Source organism: Acomys russatus, chromosome 9 (genome assembly GCF_903995435.1).
Source record: "Acomys russatus chromosome 9, mAcoRus1.1, whole genome shotgun sequence".
In the NCBI taxonomy this organism is placed as follows: Eukaryota; Metazoa; Chordata; class Mammalia; order Rodentia; family Muridae; genus Acomys; species Acomys russatus.
In genome coordinates, this window is record NC_067145.1 from 25,475,053 (window position 1) to 25,494,576 (window position 19,524).

Genomic DNA, 19,524 nt, shown 5'->3' on the forward strand with positions numbered 1-19,524 from the left:
GAGAGGGTCTGTAGCTACACGCACCAGGGCGCACAGGCTCAGAACACGGATGGAGCGGTTCTTACTCCTGACCATCTTAAATTTGAGATTTCCAGGGTTTGAATGTGCTCCACCTCACCCGTTCTGCATCCGTTCCCCTGGTGAGATGGTCTACATGCCCCCACAGCAGAGGCAGAGGCAGAGGCAGAGGAAGAGGCTGCCTCATGGAGAGAGTGACTTCACTTCCCCTACAGGGTGTGGGTCAACTCCCAGCAGGAGTCACCAGGGCAAACAGGTGCCAGGCTGCAAAGGAGCATGGGAAACACTTCCAAGTATGGCGCGTCAGTCAGGAAACCCATCAAAGCAAGAGCGTATCTTCATTAATGTGAGGCACCTCTGGTTACCTCTCCAAATATGTTGTACACACACACGCGTGCACACGCGCTCACACACACACACACACACACACACACACACACACACACACACAAAGCCATAAAACCTAACCAGGTGAAAACTCACATTTGAGAACCCGGGTCTTCCTTTTCTCACCTTGTTCCTCCCAAACAGAATCTGGTTTCCACTCATTCCCAGGACTTTTAAAGGTGCTCATATTAGGGGCCTCTTGGCTCCTATGGAAAGGCAGGAAAACAACTGCCTGCATAGCAGAGATGGCTGCTGAATCTACTGTCCCAGTCACTCAAGTCCCACCAGCCCACGGTTCCTAGTCCTTCTGTGATTTATTCCCGCCCACCCACGCTCAGTGAGCATAAGCAGGGTCCCATGTCCAGCAGTCTTGTCACTGCAGCTGGATAGCCATCCTGGTGCTGACTTACACCCCTCAATTTGGCTAGCAGTATTTTTGGCCAGTACCTCCTAGAACACAAGAGCAACCAAACCCCATTCCTCCCCTGCCCCCAACAACTAAGAAAGTATCTAAACATTACCCCATCCCCCCTGAAGGAAGGGGCTACACAAGATCACTTCCATTATTCTGTTTCTTTTTTTTTTTTCTTTTTTTTTCCCTCCGAGACAGGGTCTCTCTGTGTGGCCTTGGCTGTCCTAGACTCACTTTGTAGACCAGCCAGGCCTCGAACTCACAGCGATCTGCCTGCCTCTGCCTCCCGAGTGCATTCCCATGCCAGACTTGTTCTCACTATTTCATGGCCATCCACATCAGCCAAAAAGACACCTTCCTCTTGTAGGTTTCTAGGACCCTCTGGGTCTTTCTATTTCCCCATCTCCTATATTTCTCTCACCTAGAGTCTCAGTAGGATGTCCTCACACCTATCCCAATCTCCTGGTAAGTGAAGACTTTCATGGGACATGCCTTTTGGGCTAGTGCCCAATTATAAGTGAGTATATACCATGTGAGTCTTTCTGCTTCCGGGTTAACTCACTCAGTATGATCATCTCTAGTCCTATCCATTTGCCTACAAATTTCAGGATTTCCTTGTTTTTAATAGCTGAGCAGTATTCTATAGTCATGATGGGTGGATCAGGGCCCGGGGGGGGGGGGGGGGACAGTCTGCTCAAACTATTGCACTAACCAAGGACAATACAATAGTAAACATCGACCCCTACTCTGATCTACCCAATGGACAGGACATTCTCCACAGTTATGTGGAGAGCGGGGACTGACTCTGACATGAACTCTGATGCCCCATATTTGACCACCTCCCCTTGGTGGGGAGCCCTGGTGGCACTCAAAGAAAGAATAAGCAGGCTACCAAGATGAGACTTTATAGTCTATGACCATATGGGGGGAGGAGGTCCCCCTCAGTCATAGACCTAGGGGAGGGGAATAGGGTGAAAGCAGGAGGGAGGGAGGAATGAGAGGATACAAGTGATGGGATAACAACTGAGTTGTAATCTGAATAAATTAATAAAATATTTTTAAAAAGAAGACATCTTCCTTTGCTTATCTCTCTGTGTTTGTGTGCAGCCCTCTCCTCAGCTTCCATCTCCTCCTGACCCTGCAGAAGATGGCCAACAAGCCTGAGGCAATGAGAGACACTGCAGAAGCCCTTCTTCCTGTGCCCCAGGGTAGAGTGAGCGGAGCCAGCCCATCCTTACACAGGCCAGGAGTCTCCCTGCTCAGCCCCACTCTATCCATGTTCCTTTCCACTCTGCCATCAGACTGACGGGTCCCAGGCCTCAGGGGCATTCCCACCCTCTCTGTACTTTACACCACCCCTCCGTTTACCTTTACAAAGGGTGAAGTTGGGGTCCTATGTTCAAGTCTCCTTCGGAGCATGATTAGAGGACAGAGGTTGAATTGGGTGACACGACGTAGGACCTGGGACCATGGAGGCACTTTGGGGGCTTCTCCTGTTTGTGTAGATGGAGAAGCCTGAAGCTGGTGGCAGGGGCTCTGAGAATCTGCTTCCCTGCTATGGCTGAGCGCCCAGCAGAACAGGTTCCGGGATGGAGAAGCTAAGGGAAGGATGTACCTGTCTTGGCCATCAGCCCCGGCCCCTGTCCTTCCACTGGGTGAGCACAATATTAAATCCACTCAGTACACTGAGTGGCTTCAACCACATACCCAAGTGACAGAGAGATCCTGGTCAGGAACCCCTCTGATTCCTCATGAAGGACATTATATACTCCAGGCTTCTGTCCGCACCCTCCAAATCGAATCCAACTTATAAGTTAAAAATAAACAAGCCACATAAACTAGAGTGCTAGTGCTTAAGGAACAGGGCTCCAGCTTACCACTGAGCTCAGCCACAGCCATGAAAGGGGGGGGGGGGGAGTCCGCACCTTGCTGAGGGTTCCAAAGCTAACAAGACCAGGCTGTGGGGCTCCAGCTTGTGATGGTGGTGTTTGGATTCACTACCACTTGGCCTCCTTTGTGGGGGGGAGGGTCAAGGTGAAAGCCGGGGGTCAGGAGCCCAGGGTAGCTCAATAGCTCTGAAACTGGTGGGGGTAGCAGAAGACCTTTGATCTAAAGTTGCCTTGTGGTGTTCTGCTTGAACGCCAGCCACACCAGCTAGATGTGGACTGGGTCTCAGTGAAACAAGTTGTGATTTCTTTTAATCTTTTCCTTTAAAAACTGCGATGCCGCACGTCGGTCACAATTTGCAGCATACATAACTCTCTAGGTACCCTGGCCTCCACTTGCTCTGACTCTTAAGAACAGTTAATGTTTACGCAATGTTAGAAGCATCGGGTCCATCTTTAAACTCTATTGAAAACAACCATGGTAAAGGGGCATGGTAGAGGTGCTGTTCAGCTTTCCGGCAAAGCCTGGGGATGCACGAGTGACTCTCAGATCACCAAAGTTCCAGCCCGCGGTCAGGACACAGGCTCCCCGTGTGGAATTTTCTAGCCTCATAATATACATAAATCATCTGTATAATGGTCAACGTGCTTTATGGATTTTCTGTTTTCTTCTAACCATTCAACGTGTGTGTGTGTGTGTGTGTGTGTGTGTGTGTGTATGGGTGTGTGTGCGCAAACCTGGTTTGAGTCTAACCCAATTTGTTTGTTTGTTTGTTTGTTTGTTTCGAGACAGAGTTTCTCTGTGTTAGCCTTGACTGTCCTGGACTTGCTTTGTAGATCAGGCTGGCTATCCACCTGCCTCTGCCTCCTGAGTGCTGGGATTAAAGGCATGTGCCACCACGCCCAGCTGGAGTTGGTTCAATCTTAAGGGCAGGCTTACCTCCCCCGTGAGCCTTACCCTGTCCAAGAAAAGGGCACACATGGTGCCCAACATAACTCCAAGATCACCACTCAAAAAGTACTAGAGTCCACCCAGACCCTGCAAAATCCAAGGTCACCTTGAGAAGGACGCCAATTTTTCTATGTCTATAAAATGGACAGATAGTGTCAATGTACAGTTACAAAAGCCAGAGAAGAGAAAATGTGCAGGGAAGTCCCCAGCAGCAAAAAAGACAAACAGAAAAATTCTGGTCACACCTATGTTCCCCTCCCCCACCTCCAGCATGTGGGAGGCAGAGGCAGAAGTTCAAGGTCATTTTAGCTCCTTAACAGGTCTGGAGCTAGTCTGGAATACACGGGACCCTGCCTCAAAAAAGAAAACAACAAACAAAACCAAACAACTGAAAAAGCAAACCACACATAGAAACTGATGAACCCGAACAGGTGACAGCTCCACTGTTACTAGGCAGAAATTGACTCCTTACTCCTGAGGTGAAAGCTGAGCCTGGAGACTTCTCTCCAGCACATATACAGCAGGGGAGACAGGAGTGGGGACCTTAACATCACAGTGGAGAAACTGGCCACCACGACCAAACCAGGTGATCAGAGTTGTGTTTGTAGCACATGCCCTCTGAAGATGTGATAAGGTAGCCTTGTGCTCTTGGTTGCTCCAAAGAACTCCTATCTGCAATCCAATCACGGGGCAGGTACCTGGCAAGACTCTCAAATAAGGGACATCCTACAACGCACCACATCGTGTATGCAAATTTATTAAGGTCCTCAAACACAGGGAGAGTCTGAGAAAGTGTCACAGCCACAAGGAGCCTAGAGACACAGAGATGCAATTTGGAATCATGAGTGAGAGCCTGGGACAGAAAAAGGACATTGGAGGGCAATTGTGGTGGTGCATGCATATAATCCGAGCACTGAAGAGCAGAGACAGGAGGACTGTTGCAAGTTCTACTCTAGCCTAGTCTGTCTAGCAAGCTCCAGGGTATCCAGGGCTACATAGCAAAACTCTTCTATTCTGATGCTCCTACCTGGTTGCTCCAGGGACCCTATTCTCTGCCTTCTTAGCAGTGAGGTTATAAGTGGTGTGCCGCGCCTTCTCAACACTTACATGCATTCTGGGGATCCGAACTGTGGCCCTCACACTTGCACGCAGACAGTTCAACAAATGAGCCATCTCTCCCAGGAAAAATAATGTTAATCGAAGAAGCCAACTTCCCAGCTCTACAGAAGAAACAGCAACCAACAACCGTGATAACATAATAACTAAAGACGCCAACCTGCCATCGTACACCCCTGGGCGTGAGAGCCATCTGTGCCCCTTTCCTGGAGCACTTAGCCTTCATGTGCCTCTACTCATCAGTCTCACACTCCTTGCAGACACACTCCCACCAGGTCACATGAACGGCTCTCTCAGTTCCTCACCCTGCCCCTGGCTGTGTGACATCACGGTTTCTCTGTCACAAGAGGCTCTGCCCCATGGGATATCTGCAGGCAGGAAGCCAACAGAAACTCAAATGTAACTAACTCAGGGTCTCTCTCATGCTGGGGCCTCAGCTCCCCCACCACCACAAGTAGATCATGCCTCAGCTGGCTCACTGCTTCCAAAAGGAGCAGGACAAGAAATGCTAGCTGCCGTAGATAAAGTGTCCCAGAACAGGGTCCTCACATTAAAAAAAAAAAAAAAATACACACACACACACACACACACACACACACACACACACACACACACACACGGACCTTCAGCCTATCCACAGAAGTGTGAGCAGTAATAATGCCTGAAACTCGACTCTGTGGGGTCAGGGACTCACCCAGTAGAAGCTAGCATGCATGCTCAAGGCTTGCATCTTTCTCCAGCTGTAGAGATGGTTCAGCTGTTACAGTGAGTACTGTTCTTACAAAGGGCCTGAGTTCAGTAGTTCAGTTCCCAGAGACTATGTCAAATGGCTTACAACCGCTTGTAACTCCTATTCTATGGGATCTAGTGCACTCTTCTGGCCTCTTCAGGCACCTGCACTCCCATACACAGACACACACACACACAAACATAATTCAAAATAGAAAGCTCATATTTCCAACAATGGTCCTGTGGACCTGTCTCCACACAACAGCCACTGACCACCATCCATCCCACTCCTTCCAGTGCTGTGCTCACCTGCTACTGACACTCCTAAAATGCCTTTGGTGAGCTTCATGCTTGTCCGTTCTGTTATTTGACACCCCCCACAGCACTGACCACTTCCCCCCTCCCTCACTACTTCCCATGAGTACTCCAGCAGCTTGCCCAGGCATCTGGGCTTCATACCAACCAGCCCCGCCAACATCCCACATGGCACCAGTCAGCAAATTCTGCAAATCTCCCCCTTACCTGCCTTCTAGCATGCCCTATCCTAGTTTCTTTGTGCACACATCCCTGCTGCTCATGCTCCACCCTATAGTGTGTAATCCAGGGAGAAGCCCGTCTGACCACAGCAGCCGTATTTACTCAAAACTCTCAGAGGCTTGAAGCCTTAAGCATGGTAAGCCTCTCTTCTTCATCCTTTGTCCCTCCAGCCAGAGCCTCTCTCTCCCACCCACTGATCTCACAGCTGTGGGTTTTTTCTTTTCAAGCTTTTATACACACACACACACACACACACACAGTATGTTGAGCACACTCTCCCTCATACCTCCACTCTTTTTTTTTAAACCCCCCCTATTAGTTCTCTTTGTTCCCTTAGGGAATCTCAACACCCCTAATGTTGTGACCCTTTAATATACAGTTCTTCATGTCGTGCTTTCATAACTGTAATTTCAATACTGTTATGAATTGTAATGTAAACATCTGTTATGCAGGATATCTGACGTGCAGTCCCGGTGAAAGGGTCACGGGGCAGTTTTACTTCTATTTGGTATTGTATATGTAGCTGTTGTAGACGTTGCGTATGTTGACTATGTAGCTGCGCAGAATAAGTTATCACAAATGAGAAAAGGCGTACAATATTTGTCTTTCTGGGAACTTTTTATCTCCAGTCACATCCATTTTTCTGCAAATAATATAACTTACTTCCTTCTTTGTGGCTGAAAAAAAAAAAACATTGTACACATATGCCACACTTCCTAGTACATTCTAGCAACTGGAAACCTAGGTTTGCTCTGTATCTTAGCTGTCACGAATAGTGCCGCCGTGGCGCTGATGTGTAAGTGTTTCTGTGATGTCGTCACTCCTCTGTTAACCTGTGCCCTCTGTATACAGCCCACTCAGAACACCCAGCCTCCCTCTGACTGGTTAGCTGGTGGACAGTCCTCTTCAATACTCTTTCTCATGTCTTGCAGCAGGATTTGAACTCTGACCCTCAGTGTGCTGAGGGGAGCCACAGCCCCCAAACCGGCTGCAGACACCAGGCTCAGTGAATACCTATGCACTGAGAAGATCAAAGGATGCTTACTTCTCTCTTAGGAGAGGCTACCTCATCAGATACCTCGTAATCATCAACCCTGTCATTTAAGATCAAATAGCTTCCACAGTAATCAATCACTGACTCATTCAACATTGTCACAGGCACCAATATGGCTGAGAGTCCTGATGTTACTAGAAAAGGGGACAGATAAAAAAAAATGTCTTCCTTTATTCATGCAAAGCTGCTTTAGAAATGTTGGAAACTTGTAAAGCAGTGGTTCTCAACCTAGGGGTCACATATCAGATATCCTGAATATCAAAATCATACATTATGAGTCATAACCATAGAAAAATTACAGCTACAAAGTAGTAACAAAAATAATTTTGTGGTTGAGGATCACCACAACATGGGGAACTGTATTAAAGGGCCACGGCATTCAGAAGGTTGAGAAGGTTAGAGAATGTGGTTGTCCATAGTCTTTCATGGTTTGACTCACTGTAGTTCCTCAAATCAAGCCAGTAGAGGGAGCTGTTGGCTTTGGAAATGCAGTATCCCACTGGGCGTGCAGGGATTCCTGGGGAAACCGTACCAGAAGAGGGGAAAATGCCAGAGCTGGGCAGCAGGGCTGAATAAGAGTAGAGAGGGCTGGGGAGGGAAAGGGAAGGGAGGGGAGACAAGGGGAGGGCAGGGGAGACTAGGGGAGGGGAGGGGAGGGCAAGAAGAAAGGAGGGGAAAAGAGGAAGAAGGGGAGAGGAGGGGAAGGAAGGGGAGTGAAGGGCAGGAAGAAAGGAGGGAGGAAAGGAAGAAGGAGAGAGGAGGGGAGGGGAAGGAAGAGGAGAGGGGGAAGGAAGAAAGGAGGGGAGGGGAGGGAGGAGAAGGGGAGAGGAAGAGAGATAGGGGAAGGGAAGGGAAGGTGGCTGTAGGCACATCAGTGTGCTATAACTCTGAAGGCTGGGATTACTAGAAGAGCAGGCAGGGTTAGGAAACCAATGGTTTGCCAAATTCTAATTTTTTCTTTAAAACAATAGAAGAGGGAGGAGGAGGGAGAAGGAGAGAGGATGGGGAGAAAACAAGCCCTCATAAAACTCAAGGTAAAACAAGATCCTGGTGATTATAAGTGGAAAAAAAAGATTGTTCTTAAAAATGAAGGGCTGGCCAGCACTCATGTGCATGCCTATGTGTGAGAACACACACATAGCATTTTAAAATAATAAAAGGCAGTTGATTTTTAAAATAGGGCTGGAGAGATGACTGGATGGCTAAGAGTAGGTACTACTCTTATAGAGAACCCCGGTTTGGTTCAAGCCCCTAATCAAGTGGCCTCTCAACCACTGTAACTTCAGTTCTAGAGGAATCTCATGTCTCTGGTCTCCAGAGCATCTGGACTTGCGTGCACATACCCCACCCCACCCTACCTACACACACACACACACACACACACACACACACACACACACACACATTACAATTGGAGGGCTGGGCACAGTGGAACGAGTTCATAATCTCGGTTGCTCAAGAAGTTTTGATGGGAGACCAGTAAGTTGAAGGTCAACTGGGCAATTTTGTAGGACCCACTTCAAAAGAACAAAGGGCTGTGGAGCCAGAGAAATGGCTCCGTGTTAAAAAGCACACTGCTGTTCCAGAGAAGTTTGGTTCCTAGCACCCACATCAGGTAGCTCACAGCAGCCACGATCCCACCTGCCTTAGTTTCGTCTCTAATGCACTAAAAAAAAAAAGGCAATTTTAGAGGAAAAGTGGTTTATTCAGCTGAACAATTCAGAGTCACAGTCCATCAATGAGGGGAAATCAAGGCAGCAGTTCAAGCAGCTATTCACCTCATATCCACAGTCAAGAGCAGAGAGAATGAATGCATGCTTTTTTTTTTTTTTTTTTTGAGACAGGGTTTCCCTGTGTAGCCTTGGCTGTCTTGGACTCACTTTGTAGACCAGGCTGGCCTCGAACTCACAGTGATCTGCCTACCTCTGCCTCCCGAGTGCTGGGATTAAAGGCGTGTGCCACCACACCTGGCTGAATGCATGCTTTCTACTCAACTCACTTATTCTGTATTTATACACCCCAGAACCCATACTCAGGGAATGGTGCCACCCACAGTGGACTGGGTCTTATGTCAATTAATGTAGCCAAAACAATCTCAGAAATGCGGACAATCCTTCACTGAGACTCATCCCAGGAGATTCCAGATTGCGTAAAGCTGACAATTAAAACGAACCATTGCACCAGCTCTAGTCTTGGTATCTAGCTAGGAAACACGGAGCTGAGTCCAGCATGCCATGAGGGACAAGCAAAGCTGTGAGAGTCTCACAGAAAACAATCTCAACAGCACTATCCTAGTCATTGACAGCGGTTTAAATGAGACTAGCCACCATAGGCAGATATATTTAAATGTTGGACTCCAGTTAGTGGAACTGTTTGGGAAAGATTAGGAGGCGTGGCCTTGTTGGAGGAGGTGTGTCACTGGGGACTGGCTTTGAGGTGGCAAAGGACCACGAAGAAAGAATGATGGGTAGTAAGGTTACCATGGTTACTTGGGGACCTGCTGAGTGCAGATGAGTAAAACAGTGTTAAAGGAGAAAAGGGAGTTCTCCCTCACACACACAATTTGTAGTGACTTTACCGCAAGCAGCAATTTCTAGATAATGGTTGGGATTAAGAAATCAAGCAGATAAGAGGGCTGTGGCCTCTCTGGAGAACAATGACAGCCTCACTTTCCTTTCTTGAACTTGAACTTCACAATGCCTCTGTGACCCTCTAAAGGCATCTTACCAGGGTCAGTGGTGCTGCTCCTGGAGTGGCCCCCTGAGAGGCCCGCCCCATGTCACCTGCTGGGAGAACCTCTGAGACCCAGGCCCTCAGAGTGGGTCCCGCAGTCACTAGCTTCCCTGACAGTCGCTGACAGGTTCAGACTTTTAGAACGCAACCCCCCAGCACAAGGCATGGGAGTCGGTGCTATAGTCAGCCCTGTATTAAACTGTGGGTGGATTACCAGGGTCTGCAGATGCAGAAGCCAGGCTGTGAATACACCTTGCCGCGGGGCTAAGGCAGCTTCTGACATACCCAAATAAACCAGGGAAAATGTTCATCAAGCCGAAACTACTAAGACAGGGGGGGAAAAAAAGGAGCTGGGGTTATCAGGGGTAGTAGAGTGTTTGCTAGTCAGTACATAAGGGGCCCTGGGATCACCCCCAGCAGCCGGGAAAAGCTTTTCACTTTACATTTTTAACAGCTGCGCACATCTCCTCCTTATTACACCCTAAGCAATTTGCAGAGCTGAAAGCCTGGGCTGGCAGAAGCAGATGGGGGACCCAGGTGGGCGGTGTGGGCAGAGGTGGGGGTGCGTAGAGTGTGGGCACAAATAACACAGCCACATACAGAGTGGATAAGCAAAACTGGCAAGGAGGGTGCAGTAAGAGAAGCCAGGGAAAGAGAGAAACACTGTTTTAAAAAAAAGGAAAGAATAAAAAATAGCTTTTCTTCTTTAATCCAAGAAACCCTTATCCAGACATCAGGCACTAATTATGGCTGCCTCTGCAGGGTTGTCCTTCAAACCACCCGCCGTATGTGGTCAGGAGCAGCTGCCAATGCAGTCCACACAAAACTTTCAAGTTACTGACAATACTGTAAGGGCTTTGCTGTTGCTCTGTGTTGTTTGGTTTTTGTTGGTTTTGATGGTTTTGTTGGTTTTGGTGACTCATTGGTTGGTTTTGTGTTGTTGTAACTAAATTGGTCGGTGTCAGGTCCCAGCCCTCCAAGATAACATTGTGGACTCGGTTCAGCCTGGACTCAGCGTTCCTCAGAAATCTGTAAAGTGGGCATCTGTTTGCTGGGGAAAGGTCATTACTTTCTTTTCTGCTCCTACAGACAGCCCCCGACCCCACCACCACCACCTCTGGAGAGGGCATCTAGGTCTATTAACTCAAACAAGTCTCCAGAGCCCCACGCTAGTTCCCAGTCAACCCTCTACCACCGCCGCTGCCGCAGCATAACCCCTTAGAACTGGCAGGGACCTTCCCACTACTTTTGCTATTCTCTCTGCTCTGCAATGGCCAGTCTGCCCCTCCCCCTCCCTCCCTCCTCCTCCTCCTCCTCCTCCTCCTCCTCCTCCTCCTTCTTCTCTCTCTCTCTCTCTCTCTCTCTCTCTCTCTCTCTCTCTCTCTTTCTCTCTCTCTCTCTCCTCTCAAATGAGGCCATGGCCAACTCTCACCCACCCACCCCACCCCACCATGCCTGTACTCTCTATTTTATCTACAATTAAAAAAAAAGACTTCCCCCTTAATTATGGAGTAGCTATTTCCACTGGGTTTGGTTTTTTCCAACTCCCCCTCCACCCCCACATGCATCCAGTCTCAAGCGTGAGTGTGAACTTTGCAGACAATAGCTTCATGTTGCAATATCAGAAGGCTGGACACTCCCTCTAGGACCTGGGAGAGAACTCTTTGTTCTGCTCACCTCTTGATTGCTTACATTCCCCACCTCACCCCACTCCCGCTACACACACACACACACACACACACACACACACACACACACACACACACACACAAATACTGGGCATCACACTTACATAAGCAGCACACTTACATAAGCAGCACACAAGAAGAGCAAAACCAGGCCTTGTGGAGGGGCCTCACACAGTCAAGCTCATCATCCTCTACCTGCCTCAGCCTGTCAGAATCAGTGGATAGAACCACACGCCACCCCGCAACCCAGATCCTCCTGTCCATGGCAGATGCTCTAACCTACTGACAAGTAACCCTACGCTGTCTGAAGGCAGCCCACTGTCCTGGTCCAGCAGGTACCAACCACCCCAGGCAACGTGTAAGCTTTACTTCAGCCCTCACAGAACTACACACCATGGAAAGGAAAGAGTTGGGCCATGGAGGAACAGAGCAGGAAAGAGGGCAGCCCCAGGCCACGAGTCTCATTACGTCCACTGACCCTGGGCGCAGAGCCCAGCTTACAGAACCTCCCCCATTTCAGGACTCAGGTCATCTGGAAATTAGACCAGTACAGGACAACCATGGCCCTATAGATAGAGGAGAAGCAACCCTCTGGTGGGCAGGAAGACAGAGGGACTCAAAACAAAGAGGGTTTTTGGCAGAGCCTTAACAACGTCCCCAGGACCTGAGAGCATGCACACCTGCAGCCAAGAATCCTGACATGCCCATGACCACAGACCACAGGGCTTCAGGATGATGGGCAGAAGGGGTGTGACACGTGACTGCAGTGTGTGGTACTGATGCCCGCTGTGGCTTAAAGAGTAGAACTATGTCGGATACAGCTGCTGTAGAGCCCTTGCCTATAAGGATATGTGGGGGCAATGAGGACTTTTCATCAGGATACATAACTGTCTCCATGGTATATTCCGTAGGTGGGTTGTTACACCTGTCTTAGGAGATGCACGCTGAGGCTTGCAAGGGTTGCTAGGAAGGTGACTGACCTTCAGATGGTGTGGTTGTTAATCCCTGCTGTCAGCTTGACTGACTTTGGAATCAACTAGGACACACACACACACACACACACACACACACACACACACACACACACTGTGTTATAAGGATGTTTCCGGAGAGTTTTAACTGGGGAGAAAAGACCCACCCAGAGTGTGGATAGCATCATCATTACATGCAGACCCTGACAGAATAAAAAGTGAGTTGAAGCTGGGCTTGGTGGCACACGCCTGCAACCCTAGCACTTGGGAGGCAGAGGCAGGTGGATCTCTATGAGTTCAAGGTCAGCCTGTTCTACAAAGCAAGTCCAGGACAGCCAAGACTACACAGAGAAACCCTGTCTTGTAGGGGGAAAAAAAGTGAGTCATGCATCAGCATTCTGCCTGTGGTGGCAATGTGTGACCAGTGGCTCAAGTCCCTGTCACCACAGCTGAAGCTGCTTTCCCCTCCACCATGGGCTGCACCCTCAGACCCCAGAGCCCAGATAAACCCTCCGGGCCTTAAGTCACTTTTGTCAGGCACCTTGTCACAGCAATGAGAAGAGTAACTTGGGCAGTTGGCACACATGAAAGCAAACAGGCAAAGTTGCCAGCTGCCACTCTTCTGTGAACTCTTCTGGATTTCTCACAATAGAGCATCGGGAAGAGCTTACTTGCCAGCACAGAAGCACTAATCAAAGCTGTGGAGACTGGCTTGAAAGCGAAGCAATGTGCGGACCGTGAGGCATTTCCCAGCTCAGAACACAGGCCTGTGGGTTGAAGACACAAGGGCCACTCCACTCCACAGGTGAGAGTAAACACTGGAGGGCTGAGAACAAAACAGGCAGCTGGAGATTCCAGGAGCAGCTGGAAACTTTATCCTGAAGTAAACACACACCCAAGAGGAGTCTAAGTGAATACACGGAGGAGCCAGATGTGACAGCTGACTTTTGTATAGGTTTTTAAAGATTTCTCTATTGTTTTTATTTTACGTGTATTAAATGTCCTGTCTGTCTATATGTATGTATGTGCACTGAATGCATGTCTGGTGCCTACAGGAGCCAGAACAGAGTGCCAGATCTCCTAGTTAAGGACAGACACAATATGCCATCTGTGTGCTGGGAACTGTATCTTGGCTTTCTTTTGTTGTTGTTGTTGTTGTTGTTGTTGTTGTTGTTGTTGCTGTTGTTTCAAGACAAGGTTTCTCTGTGTAGCTTTGGCTGTCCTGGACTCACTTTGTAGACCAGGCTGGCCTCAAACTCAAAGCGATCCGCCTGCCTCTGCCTCCCGAGCGCTGGGATTAAAGGCGTGGGCCACCGCGCCCAGCTGTATCTTCATTTTCAATGTCAAGCATAAAGGATGGATGACATTTTTCAGGCATCAACAAAATGCAAAAAGTAGGTGGGACTCCAACTACTCCCTCCAACACTGAGGAGTGAAGAAAGCAGAGAGGAGGCAGGGAGAGAGGGAAGGAGGGAGGAAGGGCAGCCAGTGTTATTATACTCAGTCAAGTGTGTACTCATATGCTTATATAAACAAGAAGCATTTTTAAATAGGCAAGAATTCAGAAAGTTCCCCACGCGTATTGAATATTAACATGCAAGTCAGTCTTCTCCACATTCTCCCACAGTTCACGATCTGCCCGTGTCCTCACTATGGGCTGGCGATCCTAGGTTCTATAAGAAAGCAGTGTGAGGAGCAAGCCAGGAAGCGGCACCTCTCCATGGCCTCTGCATCAGCTCCTGCCTCCAGGTTCCTGCAGTGTTTGAGTTCCTGTCCTGACTTTCCTTAGTGATGAACAGCAACACAGAAGTGTAAGCCTAATAAATTCTTTCCTCCTCAAGTTGTTTTGATGATGGTGTTTCATTGGGGCAATAGATACCCTAACTAAGACACCACCCACGCTGTTCCACAATCCTTCAGGACACAGAGGCCTCTTCTTCCTGACTCAACCACGGACAGCTCTACGAGTTACTTGCCGCTAAGAACCTGACTGGTGTCTTAGGTTGTCATTCTTGGTATCTTTGAGGACAGGACCCAAAACCCCAAGGTTCTCAAGTGTCTTATATAAAATGATGTGGTAGGGCTGGCGAAATGGCTCAGAGGTTAAAGCATTTACTGCTCTTGCAAAGAACCAGGGTTTTCCAGCACCTACAAGGCGGCTCACAATCATAAGTAACTGCAGGTCCTCTGTGGGCACTGCATGTGTGTGCACAGACATACAAGCACTCAAATCACCCATACACATAAAGTAAAATAATTTTTAATTTTTTAAATGGTGTAGTACTGGCATATAACCTACACACCCTGTCTTGTGTACTTCAACCATGTCTATATGACATACAATAATTAATGCAGTGTAAATGTAACATAAATATTTATTACACTGTGTTTTAACAAATAATGGCAAGGAAAAAAATGTCTGTATGTTTTAGTGCTGACACACTGTTTTTGTTTGAGTGGGTTTTGTTGCTGCTGTTGTTTCACACAGGATCAAATCCAGGGCCTTATACTTGGTTAGCAAGTGATTTACCACTTAGCTATCTATAGCCCCTATTCCAAATCCAAATACTACAACAGTGTAGTTTTTGGTCTATGTTGAATCTGCAGGTGGGGACTCTCAGGATACAAAGGGCTGGCTGATTTACAGAGGCTAAGAATGTAGGGAAAGATCAGTTACACAACCGTTTGAGACAGCGTGAGCATTTATGTCAAAGTGATTGAATGGAATGTTTGCTTGTTTGGAGACTGAGCCTCACATTCCCCAAGCTGGCCTCTCACTCCAGAGCTAAGCCATGGGTGACCTTACAATCCTGAGCTTCTGACCCCGCTGCTTCCATCTCCTGAGTGCTGACATCACAGGTTAGCACATCTGAGAGCACCCCTGGCTTGTGCAGTGCTGGGTAGGGACTAGGCAAGCACTGCCCCCTCCCCAACTGAGCTACATCCAGCATTCTGAATGCACTGTAAATCCACTGGAGCCATGGTGCACGTGGCAACAGTGGTGTATATACTAGCTTCCAGAGATGACCGTGACATGTACTTGGAGCCGCATTTACAGGGCTCTTACTAATTTCGTCTCGCTCTGTTACATGAATTCTCTGAAGCTCAGAGAGCTGTCCCTGGCATTTCTTTTATAGGTAAAGTGCAAGGTCACCTTCTCAATGTATCTAATTGCGTAACTATCGGTAGAGCATGTGACTGTGACTGTTACCCACCGGTGTCAGTACTCTGAGTGGCAGGCAAGCCTGCCTTCCTGAGGAGGCTCTTTGGTGAAGGAAGACACTAGCTGGTAGCAGGTCCATTCTGAATCCTGCCTGAGTGTGGAAATGTGTTGTTCCAAGAGCAAAGAGAGAATGTGCTGCCCTGCATGCCAGTCAGCCCCCTCCGGGCCCCTGCCAGCAGCAGATCTATTTCCACCTTTGTGGCATACACTCACAAGTCACAGGAGCCCTCACTGCTCAGCAGCAGCACCCTGGAGGAGGAAGGAAGACCAGTTCTTACCTGCCTGAGCTGCAGTGATGAGGGCTGTGTTCCCTTCGCTGTCCTGCCAGTTGACGTCCACGTGGGGGCACTCTGCTAAGGCCACCACAGTATCCACAAAGCCATGGTAGCACGCGACAATAAGGCCAGTCTAGAAATGAAGAGGGGAAGTGGGTCAGAGGCACACAGCCCAAGCATGATCAGTGAGTTCTGGGGGACCCTGAGGGGAACTGGATGAGAGGCAGCAAGGACCTCGACTGGTCCCCAGGTTTCAACATTTTCACCTTTTAGATCAGGCACTCATTTATACGCCAGTGGTCAGAGTTCATCCTCGGTGAGGCACAGGGTATAAGGACATCAGTGAACAACTAGATCTCTGCCCTCAGCGGTGCTGCCCTCTGGTGGAAGAGAAAGCATAAGCAAACTGCCAGTATCCTTTGTTGTAGGCAGCAGTGTGGGGCAAGGCAGGATGTGAGAGGCAGGATGCAGGGTTAGAGCAGACTTAGAAAGAGTTTGGGCCCAGATTCGAAGGAGGCAAGAAACCAGAAGCCCAAGCCAGTGGAACAAGAATTGGGAAACAGCTCAGACAGAAAAATTGCAGAAGCAAAGCCAGATCTGGGCATGTCCATCAGGGGATTACCAGGTGGCCCAGCTGGGCTAGCAGAGTGAACTGGGGGGGGGGGGGGGGGTCGGTTCCCAAGCTCACCGGGCAGCCAGGAGCCCTAGAACACTTGTTGTTTGTTTTCATTAATTTATTTATTTACTTTACATGCCATCAGAGCTTCCCCTCCCTCTCCCCTTCCCTGCCTCTATGTTCCCTTTTCTTTCCCTTCAGAGAAGGGAAGACATCCCCATGGATATCAACACCCCCCCCTTGGCATATCAAATAAGACTGGATGCATCTTCTTTTATTGAGACTAGACAAGGCTGTCCAGTTAGGGGAAAGGGATCCAACAGCAGGCAAGAGAGTCAGAGACAGACCCTGCTCCTGCTGTTAGAGATCCCACCTGAGGACCAAGATGTACATCTGTTACGTATGTGTAGAGGGCCTATGTCCATCCCAGGGATGCTCTGGTTGGTGGTTCAGTTTCTGAATCCCTATGAGCCTAGGCTAGTTAATTCTGTAGGTTTTCATGTAGTGTCCTTGACTTCTCTGGCTCCTTCGACCCTTCCTCCCCCTTTTTCAGAGGACTCCCCAAGTTCTGCTTAATGTTTGGCTGTGGGTCTCTGCATCTGCTCTCATCAGCTACTGGGAGAAGCCGCTCAGATGACAGTTATGCTAGCCCCCTGCCTGCAAGCACAGCAGAGTACCATGAAGAGTGTGATGCATGGGGCCCCTCTCTCATGGCATGGAACTTGAGGCAGAAATTGGCTCCAGGAGATCAGAAAGGTATGGGTTGTGGAAGATGAGGATCACATGACAGTGGCCCAAGGTAGGGCCATGGGTAGGAGATATGTGTGGACTCTGGTATCTCACGAAGGTACATTTTCTGTTAGGATGGACGTGGGGTGTGTGAGAGGATCACACGAACCAAGATGGCCCCAAAGTGGCATCCTAAGCAACTGAGTGGTTATGTCTACCATCAAATGAAGTGGAGGCCCGGGTAAAGCAGGTATTTTAAAAGGCAGCCATACAGACCAGAGCATAGTGGGGGAATTGTGTGGCATCAGGGAGAGATCTATGCAGGGTGATGGTTGACCTTGGAGATTACTGGTCAAATACAAGCCAAATTATCAAGAATATACAAGCTGGATGGTGGTAGCTTCCGCCTTTAATCCTAGCACCCTAGGGGCAATGGGAGGAGGATCTCTGGCTTTGAGGCTAGCCTGGTCTACAGAGCACATTCCAGGACAGCCAGGCTACACAGCGGAACCCTGTCTCAAAGGGAAAAACCAAACAGAAAACAAAAAGAAAGAATATGTAATAGTAGACCCTTGTGCATCACCACTGGGAATGTAGGTTAGTGCAGCCACTGTGGAAACTGGTGCAGAAGTTCCTCACAAAAACTAAAAACAGGGAGAGCATCTCACCCATCTATGCCACCCCTGAGCACATGTCCAAAGGGTTCAAAGCCAGCACACGACAAAAATGCCAGAACATCCATGTTATGTGGTGCTAGTCACCATAACCAAGGCAAAGACAGCTTACATAAGCATCAACCCACAAATGGATGAGAGAATGTGGGTACAGGGGCAAGAGAGATGGATGAGTGGTAAGGCACACCTACTGCTCCTGCAGGATTCCTGGATTTTACTGCTGAGGCCTAAGGAGGCAGCTTCCACCAAGAAAGGTGAAGATACAGAGCCCAGGCTGTCAGGGCTGTGTGAGCAGCTGTATCCAGCCTCACCTGCCCTGACAGTTCAGGACTTTCCAATTGTGTGCAAAGTCCACTCTTGTTGTTCTTAGGATTTCTGCTGCTGCTGAGGGAGGTAACGCCTAATGTTCATTCGAAATGGATTTTGTGGCAGTTACAAAGGGAAGGTCCGTAACTTGCTCACGTGCTTGCTCCAGCCACTAGGCCACTTAGATCCTAGTCACCATTATGTCTACGGTAGGCCCTCAGAGGTCTGTGGTTTCCAGGGAAATTACTTCACTTTGGAACTCAGTGGTGCCCTCTTGTGTGTCAGGGGAATTGCAAAACTATGGCTTAGTTTTGTCAATACATCAAGTCAAAGGTAGAAGAGGAGAGTGGGGGTTCCATGCTGCCACTAAGAATACACAAACACGACATCTAGGCATGGCATACTAACACACAGACACACACACATATACACACAGACATACACATACACAAACACAGACACCACACACACAGACACATACAGACACACACACACAGACACACATACACACACACACACAGACACACATTCACACACACACACATAGACACACACACAGAGACACACACACAGAGACACACACATTCACACACACACACACACACACACACACACACACACACACGATACATACTTTTGGGAAATGTACTTGGTAGATGACTCAAGAAAGCACAAACATGAGATCCAATGCAAGGAGACACATCTTTGTCCCCAGAGGCATTACCTGGGGGACCTGGTGCTATAGACAGATTGTCTGTGTTCTCTTTCAAGTCACCTATAGACTCCTCACTCAGGGTGAGAACATTAAAAGGTGGGACCTGGAACTGGAGAGATGGCTCAGAGGATAAGAGCACTGACTTGCTCTTCCGGAGGTCCTGAGTTCAACTCCCAGCAACCACGTGGTGCCTCACAACCATCTATAATGTGACCTGATGCCCTCTTCTGGGCACGCAGGTGTACATGCATGCATATACATAATAAAGAAATATTTAAAAATAAATAAAAATAAAAAGTGGGGCCTAATATCTCAAGGATAAACACTATCATGAATGAGGTTAGTGCCCCCGGGACAGCGACCTCAGACAACTCTCCAGAAGGCGGCCATCTGAAACCTGAAGAGACCCTCCCCAGAACCAAGCCCCTCTGGCTTCCATAGACTACAGAACTGCAAGAAAGGAATTCTCATTGTTCATAAGCCGTAGTCCACAGGGTTTTGTT

General features: G+C 48.7%; 1 protein-coding gene across 1 annotated transcript in view; it reads right to left on the minus strand.

Annotated features, from left to right (window-relative positions):
- Ankrd33b (ankyrin repeat domain 33B) overlaps positions 1 to 19,524 on the minus strand; it is a 65,333-nt gene that overhangs the window by 10,942 nt on the left and 34,867 nt on the right. Inside the window, exon 2 of the mRNA XM_051151022.1 lies at positions 15,985 to 16,114. Within this exon, the coding sequence (XP_051006979.1) occupies positions 15,985 to 16,114 (130 nt within the window). The remainder of the gene's footprint in view (positions 1 to 15,984; positions 16,115 to 19,524) is intronic.